The following is a 21,351-nucleotide window of genomic DNA, read 5'->3' on the forward strand; positions in this document are numbered from 1 at the left end:
ATCATCGATTGCCTTTCATAGACCTTGCAAGATCAAGAAAGATTTGATTTTAATCTTCCACATACTGAAACTTGATCCACCATTAAACTTCTCCACCTTATACTTTGTTGAAGACAACGACATCTTAAACACTAGATTGCACGCACAAAACTCTGATATCCCTTTGTTATAACAGGCATGCAAATCTAAGGGATATACACAATCATACAATCACACAATATAAGAAAGAGAAGAAGAATAATACAAATTTATGTGATTTGACCATAAAGTCTACGTCCATGAGCAAGACAAAAGAAAAAATTCCACTATGATGAAAAAAGCAAGATATAATCGCTCAGAACTCTTAAACTCTAACCTTTGTGTGTTTTCTGAATATCTCACAACTCTACCGCAAAGGGCAGAATATTACAATAACTATAATGGTCTATACCACCACAGATCTCACTTTTGATCCCAAACGGGTCGTAGCACGAAACTTTCAGGTCGAATCACAATTCAACATATCCAAAATTTAAGCCACATAAAAATAATAATATATTATCATTTATCAACCCCTAGAATATAAAACTTTAAGCAATTAATTTAAACACCTAAAATTTGCTAAAGCAAAGCATCCATTCCAAACTTAAATTAGAGAGTAAAAACATAGCCAAATTATAAGATTTTTTTTTTCGCCGAAAATATAATGAAAATTTAATCACAAATAATAATTAGAGGTTTTAAGTAAGCTGCTGAACTTAAACTATGTGTGATAACTTCAACACATAGGACATGCAAACACAAGGCAGTTATAATCGAAATTTAGATTTGAATATAAATTTTACCTAACTAACAAAATAAAAAAGAAATAAAAAAAATAAAAAAAAATCAGATAAGAGAAAGATTAGGCAAACTGTCTTGCACTTTTGAACTTCACTGCAAATGTAATCGATCAATTGAACAACTGATCCTTCCTTAATGAAGGCATTCTTGATTAGGTCATTGAGCTGAGTGGCGAGCATAGTGTGCTGAGTTGAAACGGAATCCAAGATGAGGAGTTGATACTTCTCCGACGCCCTGTCTATCTGCTTAATGTCCATAACCTGCACCAACGGCTTCAAGTTCACATCGCCACCGTTGATCATTGCTATCACATTCAACGTCAAATTGACACGCATTATCTTGGATCTAGCAAAAAATCCTAACCAAATATATGTAGAAACAAAAATTGGAAAGGGTAACCCGCCAAAAAAAGAAACCCTAGAAATGGAGATGAGGGAGTGAGAGAGGAATTGGAAGAGTAGTTTTCTTTTCTTTTTTGGTGCTTGTTCAATGGAGTCTTTGGACAGTGATGATTAGAGAGATGGGATTAACAGGCTAAGGACTGAAATGAAAATGAGAAGCGATGGCCGTGGTTAAATTTGGAGGGAAAGAATGCATGGGCGTGTTGGAGGAAATCGTATTACCATTTTATTATTTATTTATTTTATGAGCTTAATGATTTTATGGAAACTTCCAATTTATTCTTTAGATTTTGTTTTATATTATATTTTAATCTCTAAATATTTAAAATTTATTCTCTATTTTAATATGATAAAGTATAAAATTTAAGGATTAAATAATTAATTTTTTAAAATTTAAGAATTAAAGTAAAACATAATACAAAATTTTGAAACTAAATTATTAATTTCCTTTAATACAGGAACTAAAATGTAATATAAAATAAAACACAAAAACCAAATTATAAATTTTCCTAATTTTTATATAAATACACTTTTACTTAGATAGTGTTTAATATAAATGAATTCCACAAAAATTTATGAAATTCATTAGTAAATTTAAAATTATAATGTTTTATTTAAATGAAAATTTATTTAGAATTCTTAGTAATCAATTTTATGAAATTTATTATAATTAAATCAAATTTTATCAAAAGTGATAAAATTTATAAATAAATTTTAAATTTAAAATCATATATATTTCAAGTAACAAAAATATTCTCTTATTATATATTATTTTATTTTATTTTATTTATTCTAAACACAAAATTCATTTAATTTAAAATGGATTTCATATTTAATATAAAATATACCAAACAAAAAAATTCATTTATAAATGAATTCTATCATAAAATTTATTTATAAATGAAATAAAATTTACCATATAATTAAACCAAATAGGGTATTATTGAGATTACAAAATTGTAAAGAATAATATTATACAATTTGATATTTCATGATTGAATTAATTAAAAAAACAAAGATTTTAACTTAATATTTGAAAACATAGCATTTATAATTAAAATAATTCGAATTAACTTTTTTTTTCAATGTAATGACATCGTTGCTTGAAGATTTTTTTTTTTAATGTAAAAGAAAATATTTGCTATTAAATGGTTTTGTGCTTTTTTATGACAAAATTTTGCAATCAAAATAATAAAAAATTTACTCTTTTGTATTAACAAATACATAAATTATTTTAGTTTTAAAAATACGTCAATTATTTTAACTAATTAAAAAAATTATATTTTTTCATAAAACATGTAACACCCCAAAAATTTTTAATTTTATTATTTTATGAGTAATATTGATATTTTAATTTTATTTAAATTTTAAGAAATTATTTGATATTTTTAGAATATTAAAAATCTGGTTCGAGTTTAAGAAAATATAAAATTAGATTATTTTTAAAAATTAATTTAAAGACCAAGTGGCAAAACTATAAATATATTTGGAGTCTCTGAATTTTTACGAGTTTTCTGAAATTTTTGAAATTTTGGACCTCGTTTTGGTCCCGAGTGATAAAAATTCAAAATTTTGTATCCTAAATCGAGCAGTCGAATCAAACCAGACCGGATCGAACCGGTCTTCTTCTTTTTCTTCCTCCTCCCCTCGCGCGTCTGACCTCCCTCCCCTTCTCTCTCTCTTTCTCTCTCCTCCCTTCTCCCCTTGCCGCGCTGCCGCCTCCCCTGCCACCCGGCTCGCGTGAGCCCAGTAGTCCCGACCCACGGTAGCGCCCCAAGCGGTAGAAAAGCAGCGCTAATGCCCCTCCCTTGCGCGACTTTGACTTCCGGTAAAATCCGGTCGATCCACCAATCGGACCGGGTCTTGTGTCTAAACTCATCTATTCGTCGAGAGCTTTCCATAGACACCAAGAACACCGAAATCCATCGAGCGGTTTGTCCAATTTTTGCTCAGGAAGTTTTAGCCCATTTTGACTTTTGGGCTAGATTTCTCACAAACCGAAAACCCCACGAGAAAACCGGAAGTAGTACGGGCGCTCCACTCGTCGAGAGCTTGCGGCGACATAAATTTCAAATTTTTTGACACCGTTTTTGGTGGGTCCCACGGAACCGCGGTGTTTTTAGAGCATTAAATGAGCTTAGAAAATTCTGAAAAATTTATGTACTAACTACCGTCATGTGGGCTTCATCTAGGTATCTTCAATTCTCTGAAAATCGACAGTTGTATGGGTCTATGAAATTCAGGTCAGACAGAACCGATACCGCAACAGTCTCCGAATTGGATCGAGGTTTTGGCTACACCACCATTGTCGGGCGTCGGCGCGTCCCGAGTCGAAATCGGCATAGGTAAACCCAAACCTTGCTTTTTCGTAATTTTCTAGTGCTTAAATGAGATTAAAAATCCATAAAATATTCGTGGTAGCTCAGAAAATTATGATTCTTTTTGCAATAGCCTAGTAATATTGCTAAGGACCGCGGGGCAAAGTTTTAGAATTTTTAGAGTTTATTTGGGCAGTTTTTGCAAGAATGATCAATTATAAGGACTAAATTGAAATTTTACGTATTGTGATGGATGACTGATTTGATGGGCCCAGGAGGGGCTGTGTGATGTGATTGAGTTGTGGATATATGGGTTGCGAATATAGAAGTGTGTTTTGAGCCCTTTTACAGGTTGGGTAGGTCCTAGGTATAGGGGAGACTCTGCCGGATTTTCGGCACGACTTAGGACGTATTTGGTCTTTTCTTGATTTGTATTGAGTCATTTGTATTAAATAATTGTAATGTAATTGTCAGGTGAGCCGGGACAGCCTTCTTCCTCCGCCCAGCCGCCACAGTGACCGTTGTCAAGTCTGTGAGTAAAATATTAATTTTAATTGTAATTTCGATATTATTATATGTTCAAGCATGCCCATGCATCACTTATATGCATATATTTATGTAGCTAAACTCTAGGCACGATTTATGTTGCATTCATAACTGTTAAAGTGCCATGGATGTTGTTGTGATAATTTGGAGCAGTGTGCGTGCGTTGGCGTGCGTGTGATGTGGTGTGGACTATGGGCGGGGCGGGTAGTCACGGCTTGAGTTCTTATTTGGGACCCAATCCTTGGGGTAGTCACGGCTTGAGTTCTTATTTGGGACCCGATTTGGTTTATTAAGCGAAAGTCCGGCTTGAGTTCTTCGGCACCAAGTTGGATTTAAGAGGGTCGTATAGGATCGGCTCCCATATATTATGATTGATGTTACAGGGTGCGTGAGTGCTCCAAATTACCTTTTTGATGTTATGATGTGAAAATATTGTTAATGTTGTTGATGTTGCATTTCACTCTACAGGGTGCATTAGTTTTAGAAAGTTATAGAGATTATGGTTAAAATTGATATTTTACTCTCTTAGTCAAACGCTCACTCCTGTTCAATATTTTTTCAGGCTACAGAAGGATTTTATTGTTGTTAACCTGCTTTTCTCCTTCGCAGGTTGTTTATCAATATTTGTGTAATTTTATTTACTCCTAGAATTTTCGCATGTGTTAGAAGTATTTATTTGATTTTGGTCTGTAATATTATTATCATGTTGGACCTGTAAACGTATAATGATATGTATGTTTGATGGACTGGATGAGGGAGCTGAGCTTCCATATATTTTTATGATGATATGAGTATGTGGAGGGTGAGCTGAGCTCCCCAATTGAGTATTTATTGTGTTTACAGGTCGGGTGAGTCAAAAACTCCCCGTTGGAAGGTCCATTTTATGGCCGGACTCTGTCCGGTTGTTTTCTTGAAATTGGGCCTAAATGGGCCTTAGAGTTGGGTTAATGAATAGTTAGGCTTACTACGGGCCTCGGGGGCTTTAGGCTGGCCCAGGTCCTAGTGCCGGTCCGGCCCATAGGTTGGGTCGTGACAAAATACCAAAAAAAAAAAATCTTTCTCCTTTCTTGATTTAAGTCAATTTCTGGTTTTTTTAGTAATAATTTGATTTTTAAATTTAAACTCTGTAATAAATTAATTCTTATTTAAATTAATTGCTAACTCCATTAACTGCTTTTTAATTTGAAATAATTTAATTCCTAAAGTTTTACTTTATCAACAAAATACTATTTCTAAATTTTATATTTAAGTGATTAATATTTTATATTTATAAAATTTAGATATAGAGACCAATTTATTAATAAAATAAAATTTCAAAAATTAACTTGTTTTAAATTGAAAAATAATATTAACAGCAGAGACTAATTTATTATATAAATTTAAGAACCAAATCATTACTTGAAAATAAATCAGAGACTAATTTATAAATTTTGTTATACCTTAATAACTTAATTATACCATTTTATATGTATATTCAAGCTTCAATGCCTAAAAAAACTTTAACTTGGCCTGTTAATAAAAAAATAAATTAAATTCTGAAAAATAATTTGTATATATTAATGTTGATTAAAATAAAATTTATGTTAAATTTAGTGGTGAGTAAAATTTTACCAGAAAGCTGAACATGAATTAACAAGCGACAAACAATTGCAAATTTATTTATTTATTAAATATGAGTAGTCTCTTGTGTTTTGCAATTAATTGAACCTACTTCCCATAAGCCTCCATAACCAGTCAAGTAAATTTTGCTTGTTTTGCAATTAATTTCCTTATTGTCATGCAACATCATGAAGTTTGAAACTTTATCCAGTTTCTTAAACAACATAAGGACATAAACTTTAGGCCTTAATTAAGCACTGTCAGCAACTCCATGGCCATGGAGGTAACTAGCATTTCCTTGGGAAAGGACATGGGTTTCATTCATGAGTCTGTAAAATTAAGCCCATAGTTAGAGAGATATTTACACATACCAAGATTTTTAATTAACTTTGATTACTCATTTTCAATTGAATGGCGGGGATACCAATTCAATTCCAATACTAAAACTTACGATTTGTTAATGGTCTTATTCAGAACCGTACAAATGAAGCACCATCTAGTTACTGTAAGTCCCTCATGACCCTCTCTCTGATTTTCTCTTCAATTTTTTCAACATCCAATTTAAGCTGCTGGTCTGATGCCTGATAATTAAAATTATGGAGAAAGAAGTCATCTAAAGAGAATTCGCAGTAGAAGAAAACGGAGATATAATTAATGGAGAGTTGCCAAAACCCATCCACATGAATCTGCATTGGAGGGCACATGAGCAGTATATGCGATCTCATCTGCAAATTAAGAAAATATATGCAGTAAATAAACAAAATGACACCCCAACATGAGATCTCAAGTCATGGCCCTTTTTGGCTTAGAGACTCAGACTTGAACACCTGTTTTATGGTGTTGTATATTGGAGAGAAGACCTCCTTGTGGGAGAGAACTCCTGCTGGTCCTGCCTGTATAATAAAGAAAATATGGAAATTAAGTAATTATTACTATTTACTCATGATTTCTAATCCAAATTAATGAAGCACAAAACACTTACTTGAGTGACAAAGATGCCAGAGTCATTGAGCTTGGTCTTGATCACTTGCTCATAGAAGGATTTGGTGTAGAGATGATTGCAAGGGCCTCCATCAAGTGGGTCAGCCAAGTCTCCAATAATAATATCAAACTTCTCATTACTGTTCTCCAATTCAACCCCTTATTAATTCACCCATTTGTTACATATGCATATCTCAATCATTAATACAATTACCAAATAAAGTATGGTTTTCATGTTGTAAAGCACTCACTTTGCATCATTAATAATGCAATGGAGCCTTCCGTCGCTAAATGCTTCCTGGTTCGCTGTCAGATGCATGCGGCAGAAATCAACTACGACCTGTAGCACAAGATCCTTGAAGATTAATTCACCTAGAAACCCCAGTAATTGTTTTTCCTGTAGAGTGACTTAATGTCTCACCCTGTCTATATCGCACTTGACTACTTTCTCTACGCCATTATGCTTGAGTACTTCTCTAGCAGTAGAGCCTTCGCCACCTCCCATTATAAACACACTTTTTGGGCTGGAATTCATCATAAAATTAGATGATTTGTTTAAGTGGTATAAGCGCATATATATATATATAAATGCTTGGTTCATCCTGTTCTTATATTCTGTGAAAGGTATCCTAAAATTAGTTAAACTCTTTTACTCTTTTCCATTTCACGCAATTAGGATACCTTTCACAGAATATAAGAACAGGATGAACCAAGCATTTATATATATATATATATATATATATATATATATATATAAGAATTAATTGCGTGAAATGGAAAAGGGTAAAAGAGTTTAACTAATTTTAGGATACCTTTCACAGAATATAAGAACAGGATGAACGAAGCATTCATGGTATATGAATTCATCCTTTCCAGCACTCTGCATCTTCCCATCAATCACCAAAACCTACATGAATAGCAAAACGGATTTTAAAAAGGAAAACGCCATCAAATCACCGACCCAAAGGAGATATATATAGCTAGGCAACCTTTCCAAAGCGATTTGTGTCCAAGAGAACAATGTTCTGGTACTCGCTAGTTCCTGCGTGGAAAACGCTGAAAAAGACCCTCAGATAACAGTAAGTTTATCAGAAAATTAATCTTGGAAAATTAACCATCCCTTACCAACGCATGCATCTCCATGTACAAATGAAGAGAAGACAAGAGAAAGGACGCCATGTATAAAAATACCTGTTTATTTCGAAAGACCACTTAAGATCAGGTTCAATGAGTTCTTCAAACCACTGAGGGGACTGGTATTCAGATTCATGGAAGTGGGGGATCCTCCTGATCGGGAAATTCATTGTCGAACCCATTTGAATGAATCTGCTCCAAGTTACGCAAATTCAAGCCTCCAGGCAAGGGAAAATACAGAACCATAGCAGCACATAGGAATGACGACATTTCCAGCAAACTGTACAGTCTGAACAATGCATAGCTTTCATTTAGTAGCGCATATATAACCCAGGCCATTGCATTAGCAATCCACTTGTCGAATCCATGATCTGTAATTTAAGGTATTCAATTTAATTTAAAAAAAAATAAAGAAAGAAATAGTTTGCCGTAAACTATGGCTTCATCATGTCTAGGTAAAGGAACATTATGATATGCAGATGCATATTAAAAAATATGTTCTCTATAATACTTAGTTATAATTGTTTTTTTTTTTTTAAATTAAAGAGAGGTGAATTTTATATTTTGTACAAGAGAGATTAATCTTCCGTGGGTAAGACCAGATGGGATGTGTACGTGATAGCGCGCGGGTCCACTTTGCTAGGTAGGATTTTGCACGCCTGTTAGAAAAATGCTAGCTAGCGGAACGGTTCCATCTGTTGTGGGACCCAGTTCATGTAAGAGAGATTCCATTGCTTTTCGTTCAGAGAACAATAATCTTTTGACATACATGGTTAAAACTTCCTCTGTTTTTAGTACGAAGTTAACTAGGATTGATTATTATTTTTATAAATTTTAATTTTTTATTAATATTATTTAAATATTTAAATAAATAAATAAATTTTCACTTTATTAATATTTAAATCTTTTTAAAGAGTTAAATATTAATTTAAAATTTAAATTGATTATTATTTTTAAAAAATTAAGATTTATAAGAAAAATATTTAATTTTTATTTTTTTAATTTTTTGTCAAATACATTGCGCCTATATTAAATTAAGGAAAGAGAAAATAAATAGTTATCCCATACAAAATTAATAATACAAAACTAATTTATCCTCTTTCAATCGAAAAAAATGATTAGGTAGACTAAAGCATCAAATTATTAATCCATTGTAAGAGTTATTAGTATTGAGGGTATGAATTGATATAAAAGGCTAGTAAATCAGACCCAATTAGAGCTCGCTCATCCGAATTTAAAATCGAATAGCCCGCCAATCTAAGTTTGGAGCCGGGTAGAGCTCGGCCATTCTGATCTCGAAGCCTAACACCTAAGAAGACTGAGCTCGGAGGAAAACTCTAATATCGTTCCGCACTGTTCCAAAGAGATTAGACAGGTTAGAGAGATCGACACTCTCATTGAGCTTGTAACACCCCAAAAATTTTAAATTTTATTGTTTGATGAGTATTATTGATATTTTAGTTTTATTTAAATTTTAAGAAATTATTTGAGATTTTTCGGATTTTAAAAATCGGGTTCGATTTTCCGAAAATATAAACTTTGATGATTTTTAAAAATTAATTTAAAGACCACGTGGCAAAACTAAAAATATATTTGGAGTCTACGAATTTTTCTGAGTTTTCTGAAATTTTTTCGAAATTTTTGAACCTCGTTTTCGGTCCCGAGACAGAGTAAAAATTCAAAATTTTGTATCCTGAATCGGACCGGCCGAATCAAACCGAACCGGATCGGACCGATCGAATCGGACCGGCCTTTTCTTTTTCTTCCTTCTTCCTCCCGCGCGCGTCTGACCTCCTCCCCTTCTCTCTCTCTTTTCTCTCTCCTCCCTCCTCCCCTTGCCGCGCCGCCACCTCCCCTGCCTCCCCACCTCGCCGGCGCACCACCTTGGCCCTCCCCCACGGCCGGCCGCAGCCTGGAACGCCGGAAAACAGCTCCAGAAACGACGCGCAGCGCGCGCGACTCCTGGTCTTCCCGGCCAAAATCCGGCCGATCCGGCCACCAATCGGACCGGGTCTTGTGTCTAAACTCATCTACTCGTCGAGAGCTTTCCATAGACACCAAGAACACCGAAATCCATCGAGCGGTTTGTCTAATTTTTGCCCGGGAAGTTTTAGCCCATTTTGACTTTTGGGCTAGATTTCTCACAAACCGTAAACCCCACGAGAAAACCGAGAGTACCCAGCGCTCCACTCATCGAGAGCTTCGCGGCGACATAAATTTCGAATTTTTCCGACACCGTTTTTCGGTGGGTCCCACGGAACTTCGCAGTGTTTTTTCGAGCATTAAATGAGCTTAGAAAATTCTGAAAAATTTATGTGCTAACCCCCGTGTTATGGGCTTCGTGTAGGTATCCTCAATTCGCGGAAATTCGACAGTTGTCCGGGTCTATGAATTTCCGGCCAGACAGACCCGTTACCGGAAAAGTCTCCGAATTGGATCGAGGTTTTGGCTATCCCCCCATTGTCAGATATCCGGAGCGCGTTCCCTAAGTCGGAATCGGCAAAGGTAAACCCGAACATTGCTTTTTCATAATTTTCTAGTGCTTAAATAGGATTAAAAATCCATAAAATATTTGTGGTAGCTTAGAAAATTATGATTCTTTTTGCAATAGCTTAGTAATATTGCTAAGGACCGCAGGGCAAAGTTTTAGAATTTTTAGAGCTTATTTGGGCAGTTTTTGCAAAAATGGTCAATTATAAGGACTAAATTGAAATTTTACATATTGTGATGGATGATTGATTTGATGGGCCCAGGAGGGGCTGTGTGATATGATTGAGCTGTGGATATATGAATTTTAAATATAGAAGTGTGTTTTGAGCCATTTTGCAGGTTGGGTAGGTCCTAGGTATAGGGGAGACTCTGCCGGATTTTCGGCACGACTTAGGACGTATTTGGTCTTTTCTTGATTTGTATTGAGTCATTTGTATTAAATAAATGTAATGTAATTGTCAGGTGAGCGGAATGACATTCTTCCTCCGCCCGGCCATACGGTGACCGTTGTCAAGTCTGTGAGTAAAATATTAATTTTAATTGTAATTTCGATATTATTATATGTTCAGCATGCCCATGCATCACTTATATGCATATATTTATGTAGTTAAACTCTAGGCACGATTTATGTTGCATTCATAACTGTTAACGTGCCATGGATGTTGTTGTGGTAATTTGGAGCAGAGTGCGTGCGTTGGCGTGCGTGTGATGTGGTGTGGACTATGGATAGGACGGGTAGTCACGGCTTGAGTTCTTCGCTGGGACCCGATCCTTCGGGGGATAGTCACGGCTTGAGTTCTTCGCTGGGACCCCCGATTTGGTTTATTAAGCGAAAGTCCGGCTTGAGTTCTTCGCTGGCACCAGGTTGGATTTAAGAGGGCTGTATAGGGGATCAGCTCCCATATATTATGATTAATGTTACAGGGTGCGTGAGTGCTCCAAATTACCTTTTTGATGTTATGATGTGAAAATGTTATTGATGTTGCATTTCACTCTACATGGTGCATTAGTTTTAGATAGTTATAGAGATTATGGTTAAAATTGATATTTTACTCTCTGAGTCGAACGCTCACTCCTGTTCAATATTTTTTCAGGCCACAGGAGGATATTTTTTTAGGTTAACCTGCTTTTCTCCCTCGCAGGTCGTTTATCAATATTTGTGTAATTCTATGAATTTCTAGAATTTCCGCATGTGTTAGAAACCTTCATTTAAATTGGGCTTGTAATATAAGTTCTTATTGTGGACCTGTAAAATTATTATATGCATGTTTGATGGACTGGATGAGGGAGCTGAGCTCCCATTTATCTTTATGATGATATGAGTATGTGGAGGGTGAGCTGAGCTCCCCAATGGATTGTATATTGTGTTTACAGGTCGGGTGAGTCAAAAACTCCCCGTTGAAAGGTCCACTTTATGGCCGGACTCTGTCCGGTTGGTTTCTTGAAATTGGGCCCAAATGGGCCTTAGAATTGGGTTAATGAATAGTTAGGCTTACTACGGGCCTCGGGGGCTTTAGGCTGGCCCAGGTCCTAGTGCCGGTCCGGCCCATAGGTTAGGTCGTGACAGAGCTCAAGCCAAACAAAGATCACGCCTAATTCCCAACATAATTTTAATATGATTACCATTACAACTTAAATAGGGAATCGGCGAAGACCCAGCCAAGATTTTATATAGTTATCATTCCAATCACTACATCAATAAGGTTCAAGTTTCAAAAACAGGTATGCAAATAAAACTTTTGTTCTTATTATACTAATATTCAATCCATAGTCCAATTACTGACTTGAGCGTCGGAGTAGTTGCCAATCACCACTGACCCTCACGCATTTTTTATTTTCAGGAGACACTCAACTCAGTCTAATCCAGTATTCCGGAATTCCACCGAATCCCTCTTTTTTCAGTTTTGGTTATGATTTTGACAATTTTTTTATATTTTCTTTCAAATTTAGTAATTTTTTTATTTTATTTAATATTTAAAAATACAGAGTAGATAAATAACACTAAGAACATTTAAAAATACTTTGCCCTTCTCATCGTTTCCAACCTGCAGTCAACTTCGTGGATTACGCCATCAGCAACCTTGGAGACTCTGTATCCTTCCCACATCAAAACCCACATTTTCCTATATGTTCTCCATCACCATTTCCCAGTGAAAACAAGGCAACTAGAGATTTCTGAAGGTCGCAATATGCATGATAAACTTCATGAGATGTTAATTTCAGAGAGAGGAGGAACGATGATGGTTGAGTTTCATATTCCTCTCCTTTCTTGATTGCGAATTTCAGGCACTGCAAAGCTTGCTAGAGATGAACTGAGGTAGATTTAAGCCAGCAAAGTCTCAAATTTTGGCCAAATTAGTGAAATGTAACTTTGCTAACGTGGGATTAATTTGTTTATTCTTTTATTTAATTTATGTACTCCCTGTCCGCTATTTTGGGGCTTGATGAGGTTACAGAGATTGAGGATGGAAAAACTTGTTTGATCTTGTTTGATAGGAAGCGAACGGGTTTTCTCAAAAGTATTTAACTATATATTTTTTATTTTAATTTGCTAGAGAAAATTCAGGTATTCCTTTGCAGAGGGAGAGGAAGGAATTAGGCCTGTGTTTACAGAGGCAGGCAAGTTCAGAGAGAGTGTGTTTATGCAGAGCAAGAGAGATGATGTTGAGTATGTTTTAAATCAATTCCATTATTAAAAAAAATAATAATGCAAACAAGGTTTAAGTTCAGGATTTAATGTCAAAATTTAGCAACTCAAACAAAAATATTAAAGCTCAGGGACAAAAAAGTGTGATTGCTCTCCAACATCACATGCCAAAGTTTACAGATTCATGTCCATCCGATATCCAGTATTGGGAGCACCCCATAATATTCAGAATACGACTCAACTTGCATGAAAAAAAAAATTACATATACGACTCAACTTGCATGAAAAACAAAAAATTTACAAACACATCTAGGGAGGAATTAAGAGAGAGAGAGAGATAGAGAGAACCATGCCTAGATGTAATTACCATTAAATAACTAATTAAAACAAAGTCAATAGGAAATAAAGCAACTAAATTAACAGCTATATTAAAACAAATTAATGGCTGTAGAGAAACAAAATTGAGCATCACTTGAGAAGGGTATCAAAAATTTCCAACAAATAAGAAATTAAAGCACTTTAGTGAAATTAATAATAAAGCATCAATAACAATCAGGACATTAACAACAAGGGCGTTAAGCCACTGGGACTGGGACCTCAATCACGGTAGCCAATACAGGTGGTGGTTGCGTGTACTCTGCTTCCTCCTTAGGTTGATGAATTGTGACCAAATCTGGTAGAGGAGTTGTTGGGCCCTGCTTCCGCTTGGGGTACCAATCAAGCATAATCTTGACCTTGATACCGAGAACCCCCTGTGCGCCAATAAGAGACTTGATCAGTGAGGACCACAACAACTAATCGAGGACAGAAGGCTTAATCAAAACTAGGCAAATTGCAACAAACCTGTCGTAAAAGTACACGTCTCACAGCAGAGTCAATATAATCTTTGACTGGCTGACCAGATGAAATCATGTAGCCATCCTTAAATTTCATAGATTTTGCACGCTGCGCCCTTAGCTTCCCACTGACAATCACCTGATCAAAAGCAACCACTATTAAATGGTAACACAAAAAGAACCAAGTATTTATAGTAACAACAGCCCAAGTCATCAAATTAAAAATGGTTACACACGAAGCAAGTATTTTACTTTCAATTTATTGGGAATCTTACGATCACATAAAACTCCCGTGTCACGTCTCCACTTCAACCATCCGGCTTTAATCCTATGACTAACATCCTCCTCACATCCCCCATCTACTTGAAGGACTGAGCCTAGATATTTAAAGTGATTACTTTGAGACAGTACCACTCCATTTAAACTAACTCCTTCCCTATCACCAGTTTGGCCTTCACTGAACTTGCAATGCATGTATTCTGTCTTCGTTCTACTTAACTTAAAACCCTTTGACTCTAGAGCACTTCTCCAAAGCTCTAGCTTTCTATTGACTCCTTCTCGTGTCTCATCTATCAGAACAATATCATCCGCAAACATCATGCACCAAGTAATACTCTCTTGTATATGTTTCGTCAATTCATCTAAAACTAATGTAAAAAGGTAAGGGCTTATGGATCCTTGGTGTAATCCAATTGAAATCAGAAAATTTCTTGTATCCCCTCCCACAGTACGCACAATAATAGTTGCTCCTTCATACATATCTTTCAACACTTGTATGTACCTAATAGATACCCTCTTTTGTTCTAACACATTCCATAAGACATTTCTTGGAACACTATCATAAGCCTTCTCCAAATCAATAAAAACCATGTGTAGATTTTTCTTCACATCTCTATATTTCTCCATCAAGCTTCTAATGAGAAAAATCGCTTTCATAGTTGAACTACCGGGCATGAAACCAAATTGATTGAGAGAGATATAAGTATCATGACGTAGTCGATGCTCCACAACTCTCTCCCACAACTTCATAGTATGGCTCATGAATTTAATTCCTCTATAGTTTGAGCAACTCTGTATGTCTCCCTTATTTTTAAAAATAGGTACTAAGATACTCCTCCTCCATTCATCAGGCATTTTCTTTGAGTTTAGAATCTTATTAAATAATTTAGTTAACCATGCCATTCTCATATCTCCCAAACACTTCCACACTTCAATTGGTATTTCATCGGGTCTACAGGCTTTACCCACTTTCATTCTCTTAAGTGCTTCCTTTACTTCTAAAGATCTAATCCTTCTAGTGTAATTCACATTCTTTTCTATTGTTCTATAATCTATATTCACGCTATTACCATTTTGACTATTATTAAAGAGATCATTAAAATAATTTCTCCATCTTTCTTTAATGTCCTCATCTTTCACCCACACTCTTCCTTCGGATCTATATCATTGGAAATTATTACAAACATTCGGATCTATTATAAATTCAAAATATAAAAATGTGGATTCATCTATTTAATAGGTGGATGTCAATCCAACATAGTAAGTAATTTTATTGTGTTATTCTAGAATCCTGATAAATCAAGTGTAAATTTAAAATCTTTCCTATACCTAACCAGTTTGTGGCTCTTTTTATATTGAAAGGTAATTTAAAATCTTTCCTATACCTAACCAGTTTGTGGCTGGTTTTATATTGAAAGGTAGCTTTCCTTCTGTTCAATATCTCGATTAGAATTTAATTAAATTTTTAACAACCCATTAGAGATAAAATGTCACATTTTTCAGGATAATCCTTGTTATACCTATCCAGGTTTTGTCCGGATTTTACACAGTACAGTAGCTTTTGATTCTATTTAAGAGATAAAATGTCACATTTTTTAGGACAATCCTTGTTATACCTATCCAGGTTTTGTCCGGATTTTACACAGTACAGTAGCTTTTGATTCTATTTAAATGGCCTTTGCGTAGGAAGTCACATACAAGTGTATGATGTGTGAAGTGTTTCCTTCCCCTCTCACAAACATCTTTGCTTCCCATATTCTCCTTCATAAGCTTATAGCATCATATCTATAAATGTTTTTCTTGAAAATTAATGTCTTTTGAAGTCCAGGTGAAGGATTTTCTCACTTAGCCTGAAATTTGCATGCCGTCTGTGTTCCCAGAAAGCCCGAAATAATGGTGGATAACTTGGAATTCCTTTTTTCCCTCAATATTTCCAGCTAACCAAGCGGAAATCGTTGCTTTCTGTCATCAATTTGTAGATTCATACTTTCAGCTACCCTTCCTTCCATTCTTTCACGAAAAAAGTAATAATTTTCTGGGAAATTTCCATCGTTTTGCCGTTGTCTGTTTGAAATGTATGTCTGAATTTTGTGTTGTGATCTGCTGGTAAAATAAAAGATAGAGGTTTCCGTTTTCGACTCTTAAGTACTAAGTGGGAGAAAAAGTAAGCTGCCATCGAAGCAAGCAAAAGATGTCTAACGGAGCAGATTGTTGTATCCCGATGCCAAATGGCAAGGATGATCAGAACAAAAAGGGCTGGAAATTTTACACCTTCTTCGTTGGGTCAATTGTATTTTCGTGCATTATTTTTGGGCTTTTAATCGCTAGCTTAAAAGTGGATGGATTGCAAAATTGTAAGATTTGGGATTTCGAATTATGGAAATGGTGTGTGTTACTATTGGTTGTTCTGTGCGGTGGACTGACTGTGTACCTGTTCCTACTTGCTTTGGAGTCGTTGATTATTGAGAAGTTCCTTTCCGAGGTCGGAGTGGTTTATTACTTTCATGGATTAAAGAGGAGTGTTTTGGTTTTTATTTGGCTGGCTTTGGTCTTTTTAGCTTGGGTTTTGTTGTTTGATCGTGGGGATAATAAGCAAAACGAGGATAAAAAGAAGACTGTAAATGGTGCTACTAGAGGTATTGGTGGTTGTCTCATTGGAGCTGCTCTATGGTTATTGAAAACTTTGTCAGTTAAGCTTGCAGCTTCTTTCCATATGAAGAATTTGTTTGAGAAAATTAAAGCGGCAGACCGTAGTCGTAAGATCTTTGAATCCATTTCAACGAAGCCCCAGGACGGCACAATGAAGTATACAACAACAGAGTTATTTGATGCGATTCGGAATAAAAAGCTACCTAATCTTTGCTATGAGAAGAAAGAAATCACAGATGAGAACACAGCAGCGAATACTGCTAATGAGATTTTCAAGAAATTTGAACGTGGTGATGATGAAAGGTAATTTTCCAATTTGATTTTGCATTATAGTTTGTTCTAGGACTACAAATGCACGTATAATTTTTTTTCTCTCTCTCTTTGATGATGAACTAGATACATGGACATGGATGACTTACTGAAACACATACCTGCTGATGTGGACGATTATAAGCATTTCAAGGCAGTTGCAGAGAAAAAACAGAAGGACGAAGGTGAACAGATCAAGAGATCAGTTTTCAGGAGTTGGGTGGTAAATTCTCTATCAAAATTAATCTTTTATACAGCATTTTGAAAGAAATAAAGCCCAATTATATTTTCTAATGACGTTGTGGTTTACAGGTTTCACTTTACAACAGCTATGACTCTGTGAACAGCGCCTTGAAACAAAGGAAAACGGCTGTTGACGAGTTGAACAAATTGGCTTCCGTGATTGCGCTTGTTATTATCATTATAGTGTGGTTGCTTTTCATGGAATATTTAAGCACCAAAGTACTCGTCTTCATATCTTCTCAATTCCTACTTGTAGTTTTCATGTTTGGAAACACTACCAAGACTATATTTGAAGCCATCGTGTTCGTATTTATCATGCACCCCTTTGATGTTGGCGATCGGTGTGTTATTGATGGTATACAGGCAAGTCCCTAATCTCAAAACCCTCTCATGCATGATTCATTTAGCTAATAATAATGATTAATATTTTGATACTTACACTGATTTCAGATGATTGTTGAAGAGATGGAAATACTAAAGACGACCTTTCTGAAATATGATAATGAAAAGATATACTATCCGAACTCAGTTTTAGCTACCAAACCCATTAGCAACTTATACAGGAGTCCATCAATGTCGGATTCTTTCGAATTTGCTATTGATCTTCATACTTCAAAGGAGAAAATTAAGAATTTACAAGAAAGCATCAAAAAGTATGTAACCTCAATGCTTAATATTTATCTTTCTGCACCTCGGACTTTATTTTTTGGTTTTAATAGAGATGGATTAATTTGAAATTCAGGTACATGGAGGGCAATCCCAGGCGCTGGAGTCCTGCTAGTCACAGCCTGCAGTTCAAGGAGATAGAGGATATGAATAAATTGAAAGTGGCTCTCTATTTCAAACACACCATAAACTTTCATGATGTTGGAAAGAGGAGCAAACGAAGATCCGAGCTCGTCTTGAGGATGAAAAATTTTTTTGAAAATCTTGATATTAAATATTATCCATTGCCTCAAAAAGTTCACCTCGTCTATGGAGCTTGTTTGGGAAATAGTACCTCTCACCCTTCTGCTGTTCAGAGACGTTCCTTCTCTTTCTAAAGTATGATTAATTAGGTTAATTATTATCGTTTTCTTTCTGTGTGTAAGTCAAGTCTTATGTATTACTTGAAGATTCAAATAAATTGTTTTATGCATCTTTAGTTCTATCAAAAGTCTCGAAACTTTATGCAGTATTTTTAGTTAATTTTTCATATTTTTTATTTGAAGTCTTAATAGCACTTAAAATTGATGAAAGAAATATCCCAAATCATTGAAATGATTTTCCACTCAATTGAACTTTAATTAGCTCTAAAAAAATTAAAGTATTAATTCTAAATTAATTAAGATTTAAATACTATTAATACTATATTTATTTCACGAAAATATTTTTTTAAAATATATTTTTTGCATTTTTTAGTTTTTAGGAAACTCATAAAAATTGGATGAAATAAAAAATATTTTTCTAATAAAAAAAAATTAAGTTATTTTTTAAAAAATGACTTTCTTTTTTAAAGTAATTTTTTATTTTTAAATTTTAATAATCTTATTAAAATATAAAAATACTTATATATATATATATATATAATATTAATTTAATATTATAATTAAACAATAAAAAATATTTTTATAAATATATAAAATCATCTTTTGAGAAATAAATAGAGCCTAAACTTAACATTAAATAATACTCAGCATTGCATTTTAGGGGCTGCCACGGTGCTGCCTCTTCGAAACTAGAGTTGATCTTGGAAAAGTTTATTATATACTCCAAGCACATAAGTTTAATGTTTTCTCACTCATCACATAAGAGTGAGTCTTTTATTAAATAAGAAAATAGACGCTAGTGAGAATATATGTACACTAAATGTATTGAATAATCCGTTCGTATGGATGCCTCATAAGTCTGCACACAATAAAAATTTATTAACCAATTAAATTTTGCCAATTTTCAAAAAATTTAATTAAAGATTTTGTCTAAATACAGTCTAATTTTTGTTGATTTGATATTGATATTTCAACTATTATTAAAATTATATTTTTTTTAATAAAAGATAAATGTATAAATAGGCTAATGCACTAGACAAGAAACATTATACTTTTCACATCTATCTATACACATCTAAAAGTATCTATACCATACCTGTCTCAATATGAAATTATGATAAATTAGTCGAGAAAGAAGTAAGAGGAGTAAAGGAGATACCTAAATAATGTTAAGGGAAGTGGTATCAAAAAATATTCAAGTTTTGTATATTAGTATGGACTTTTATGTAATAAAACTAAATAAAGCAGAAAATATTCTTATAACTTATCCAATTAGTTTGAGATTAAAATTTAGTTATTATAAAATGTAATTTTAAAATAAAATTTAGAAATTAATTATAAAAAACTTCATTGTAATTTAAAATAAATAATATTTAAAATAAAATTTTTAAAAAAATTAATCAAAATCACAATTTAAAAGGGTATCACTGAATTAAAAGGGTTGAGGTGAATAAATGGCTAGAGTTGAAGATTAGACTTACTTAAATTTAGACTGATTATTAATAAAATATTAAAACTAATCAATTAATTAATTGATCCTTTTACTTTTATAAATCCATTAATTTTTTAAGATGACTTTGAATGGAAGAATAACATTATGATTTTTTTCATGAAAATCACAAAAGTATATTATATAAAAAAAGTTTTAATATAGATATAGACCTAAAAATCTGATTGATATAGTAGCTGTTTAATCACTCATTAAAAAAAATTAAATTTTAATTTAAAAGTATTAAGAATTCACGCAATAGAAATTAGTACTGATTTTATGGGATACCTAATTAAGTTTTGGCAGCTTCTATAACAGTACCAGATTATCCACACAATTACCATAGGTGTTGAATTTATAACAGATTAAGAATAGATAAGAATTTATAAAAAAAAAAAAAAAGACTATGAAAAGTCTTTCTAGCTTAAAAGGGTGATTTTGCGACTGAATTTTCTGTCCACAGACTGGATCTTCTGTGAATTTAATTAATTAGAACCAGTTCATCAAACACTCAACTGACTGGATAAATCTTATCATCTGTGCTCACCAATTGAATGTTGCCAATTCATATTTTTTTTTTAAAAAAAAAAGAACACATATTTTTATGATGCTGTTTATTCTTCATAAATGGGCTGTTTCACTAAGTATATATATTTATTAAAAACCTGTTTGTTATTATTGCTAAAATTTGCTATTGTTATTTTGAAGCTGTTTATAAAATTATTGTTTTAAAAAAGTAATTTATATGTTTAATAATAAAATAAAAAATTATTGTTGATAAAAAAATTATTTATTATGTATTACGTTGTTGTTAGAAGTAAAATGATCAAAAGACTAAATTATAAATATATTATTTTAATTTTATTAATAATTAACTATTAGTTTTATTCCTATTAATTTTTTTTTCTAATTATATTCAATTTATATAATGAAGTGTATTTTATTTTAAAATTTTTATTATTTGTTAAATTTATATTTTTATATATAAATGGATGAAGAGATGGGTACATTACCTTTATCTAAATTGTCTTTCATTTTTAAAATTAATTATAATTATATTTTTACTTTTTAAATTAATTTTAAAATTTATATAAATTTAAAATTCTTAATCCTACTTATACTCAACTTCAATGAAATATAAAATTTCATAAGAAATAATTAATCAAAATAAGAAATTAATAAATAAAAAAAATATTAATCTATCCATTATATAAAAAAGTATTTATAGCGACAAATAAATAATTCGCCGCCAATAATATATACGACAACCATTACATGCTAATTAATATAAATTTATCACAATACTATTTAGCCACAAAAAGACATATTGCATAATTTTAACACTTATCCAAAATTTATCGTTGTTAAACTTTTAGCGACAGAAAATTTATCACTAAATCCTTTATTATGTCAATTCTATAATATATTATATTATCACCAATAATATTTAATAATAAAATATTTATCATTAAATACCTAATAATTTTATTTTCTAATATTATAATAATTAATATAATTTAAAATTTTAATAGTATTTTAATAATAATTTTACGTATACTAAAAAAATTTATTATAATTTT

General features: G+C 33.1%; 3 protein-coding genes and 1 pseudogene across 3 annotated transcripts; 1 reads left to right on the forward strand and 3 right to left on the reverse strand.

Moving 5' to 3' along the window:
- LOC110670293 (replication protein A 70 kDa DNA-binding subunit A-like) overlaps nt 1-1,185 on the reverse strand; it is a 47,181-nt pseudogene extending 45,996 nt beyond the window's left edge.
- Nucleotides 1,186-6,032: 4,847 nt separating this feature from the next.
- On the reverse strand, nt 6,033-8,161 carry LOC110670287 (thermospermine synthase ACAULIS5-like). Its single transcript, XM_058129457.1, has 8 exons — nt 7,859-8,161; nt 7,657-7,723; nt 7,480-7,574; nt 7,089-7,191; nt 6,919-7,007; nt 6,669-6,807; nt 6,514-6,579; nt 6,033-6,411 (listed from the first exon to the last, which is right to left on the reverse strand). The coding sequence occupies exons 1-8, from the start codon at nt 7,981-7,983 to the stop codon at nt 6,187-6,189; spliced, it is 909 nt and encodes a 302-aa protein (XP_057985440.1). The 5' UTR covers nt 7,984-8,161; the 3' UTR covers nt 6,033-6,186.
- Nucleotides 8,162-13,341: 5,180 nt separating this feature from the next.
- On the reverse strand, nt 13,342-14,000 carry LOC131170407 (40S ribosomal protein S3-3-like). Its single transcript, XM_058129458.1, has 2 exons — nt 13,782-14,000; nt 13,342-13,690 (listed from the first exon to the last, which is right to left on the reverse strand). Exons 1-2 carry the CDS (start codon nt 13,986-13,988, stop codon nt 13,514-13,516), a joined length of 384 nt encoding a protein of 127 aa, XP_057985441.1. The 5' UTR covers nt 13,989-14,000; the 3' UTR covers nt 13,342-13,513.
- A 1,751-nt stretch (nt 14,001-15,751) lies between these two features.
- On the forward strand, nt 15,752-18,384 carry LOC131170408 (mechanosensitive ion channel protein 4-like). The gene is made up of 4 exons (XM_058129459.1): nt 15,752-17,005; nt 17,099-17,234; nt 17,324-17,907; nt 17,997-18,384. Exons 1-3 carry the CDS (start codon nt 16,245-16,247, stop codon nt 17,627-17,629), a joined length of 1,203 nt encoding a protein of 400 aa, XP_057985442.1. The 5' UTR covers nt 15,752-16,244; the 3' UTR covers nt 17,630-17,907; nt 17,997-18,384.
- The last annotated feature ends 2,967 nt before the right edge of the window (nt 18,385-21,351 follow it).

This window comes from Hevea brasiliensis, chromosome 11, assembly GCF_030052815.1.
Source record: "Hevea brasiliensis isolate MT/VB/25A 57/8 chromosome 11, ASM3005281v1, whole genome shotgun sequence".
NCBI lineage: Eukaryota > Viridiplantae > Streptophyta > Magnoliopsida > Malpighiales > Euphorbiaceae > Hevea > Hevea brasiliensis.

Coding starts and splice junctions, on each gene's coding strand:
- LOC131170408 (XM_058129459.1), top strand. CDS start 16,245: ATGTCTAACGGAGCAGATTGTTGTATCCCGATGCCAAATGGCAAGGAT. Junction 17,006..17,098: donor GAACGTGGTGATGATGAAAG/GTAATTTTCCAA, acceptor ATGATGAACTAG/ATACATGGACATGGATGACT. Junction 17,235..17,323: donor CAGTTTTCAGGAGTTGGGTG/GTAAATTCTCTA, acceptor TGTGGTTTACAG/GTTTCACTTTACAACAGCTA.
- LOC110670287 (XM_058129457.1), bottom strand. CDS start 7,983: ATGGGTTCGACAATGAATTTCCCGATCAGGAGGATCCCCCACTTCCAT. Junction 7,008..7,088: donor TCAAGTGCGATATAGACAGG/GTGAGACATTAA, acceptor CTTGTGCTACAG/GTCGTAGTTGATTTCTGCCG. Junction 6,808..6,918: donor TGCATTATTAATGATGCAAA/GTGAGTGCTTTA, acceptor ATTGGAGAACAG/TAATGAGAAGTTTGATATTA.
- LOC131170407 (XM_058129458.1), bottom strand. CDS start 13,988: ATGACTTGGGCTGTTGTTACTATAAATACTTGGTTCTTTTTGTGTTAC. Junction 13,691..13,781: donor GACGTGTACTTTTACGACAG/GTTTGTTGCAAT, acceptor ATTGGCGCACAG/GGGGTTCTCGGTATCAAGGT.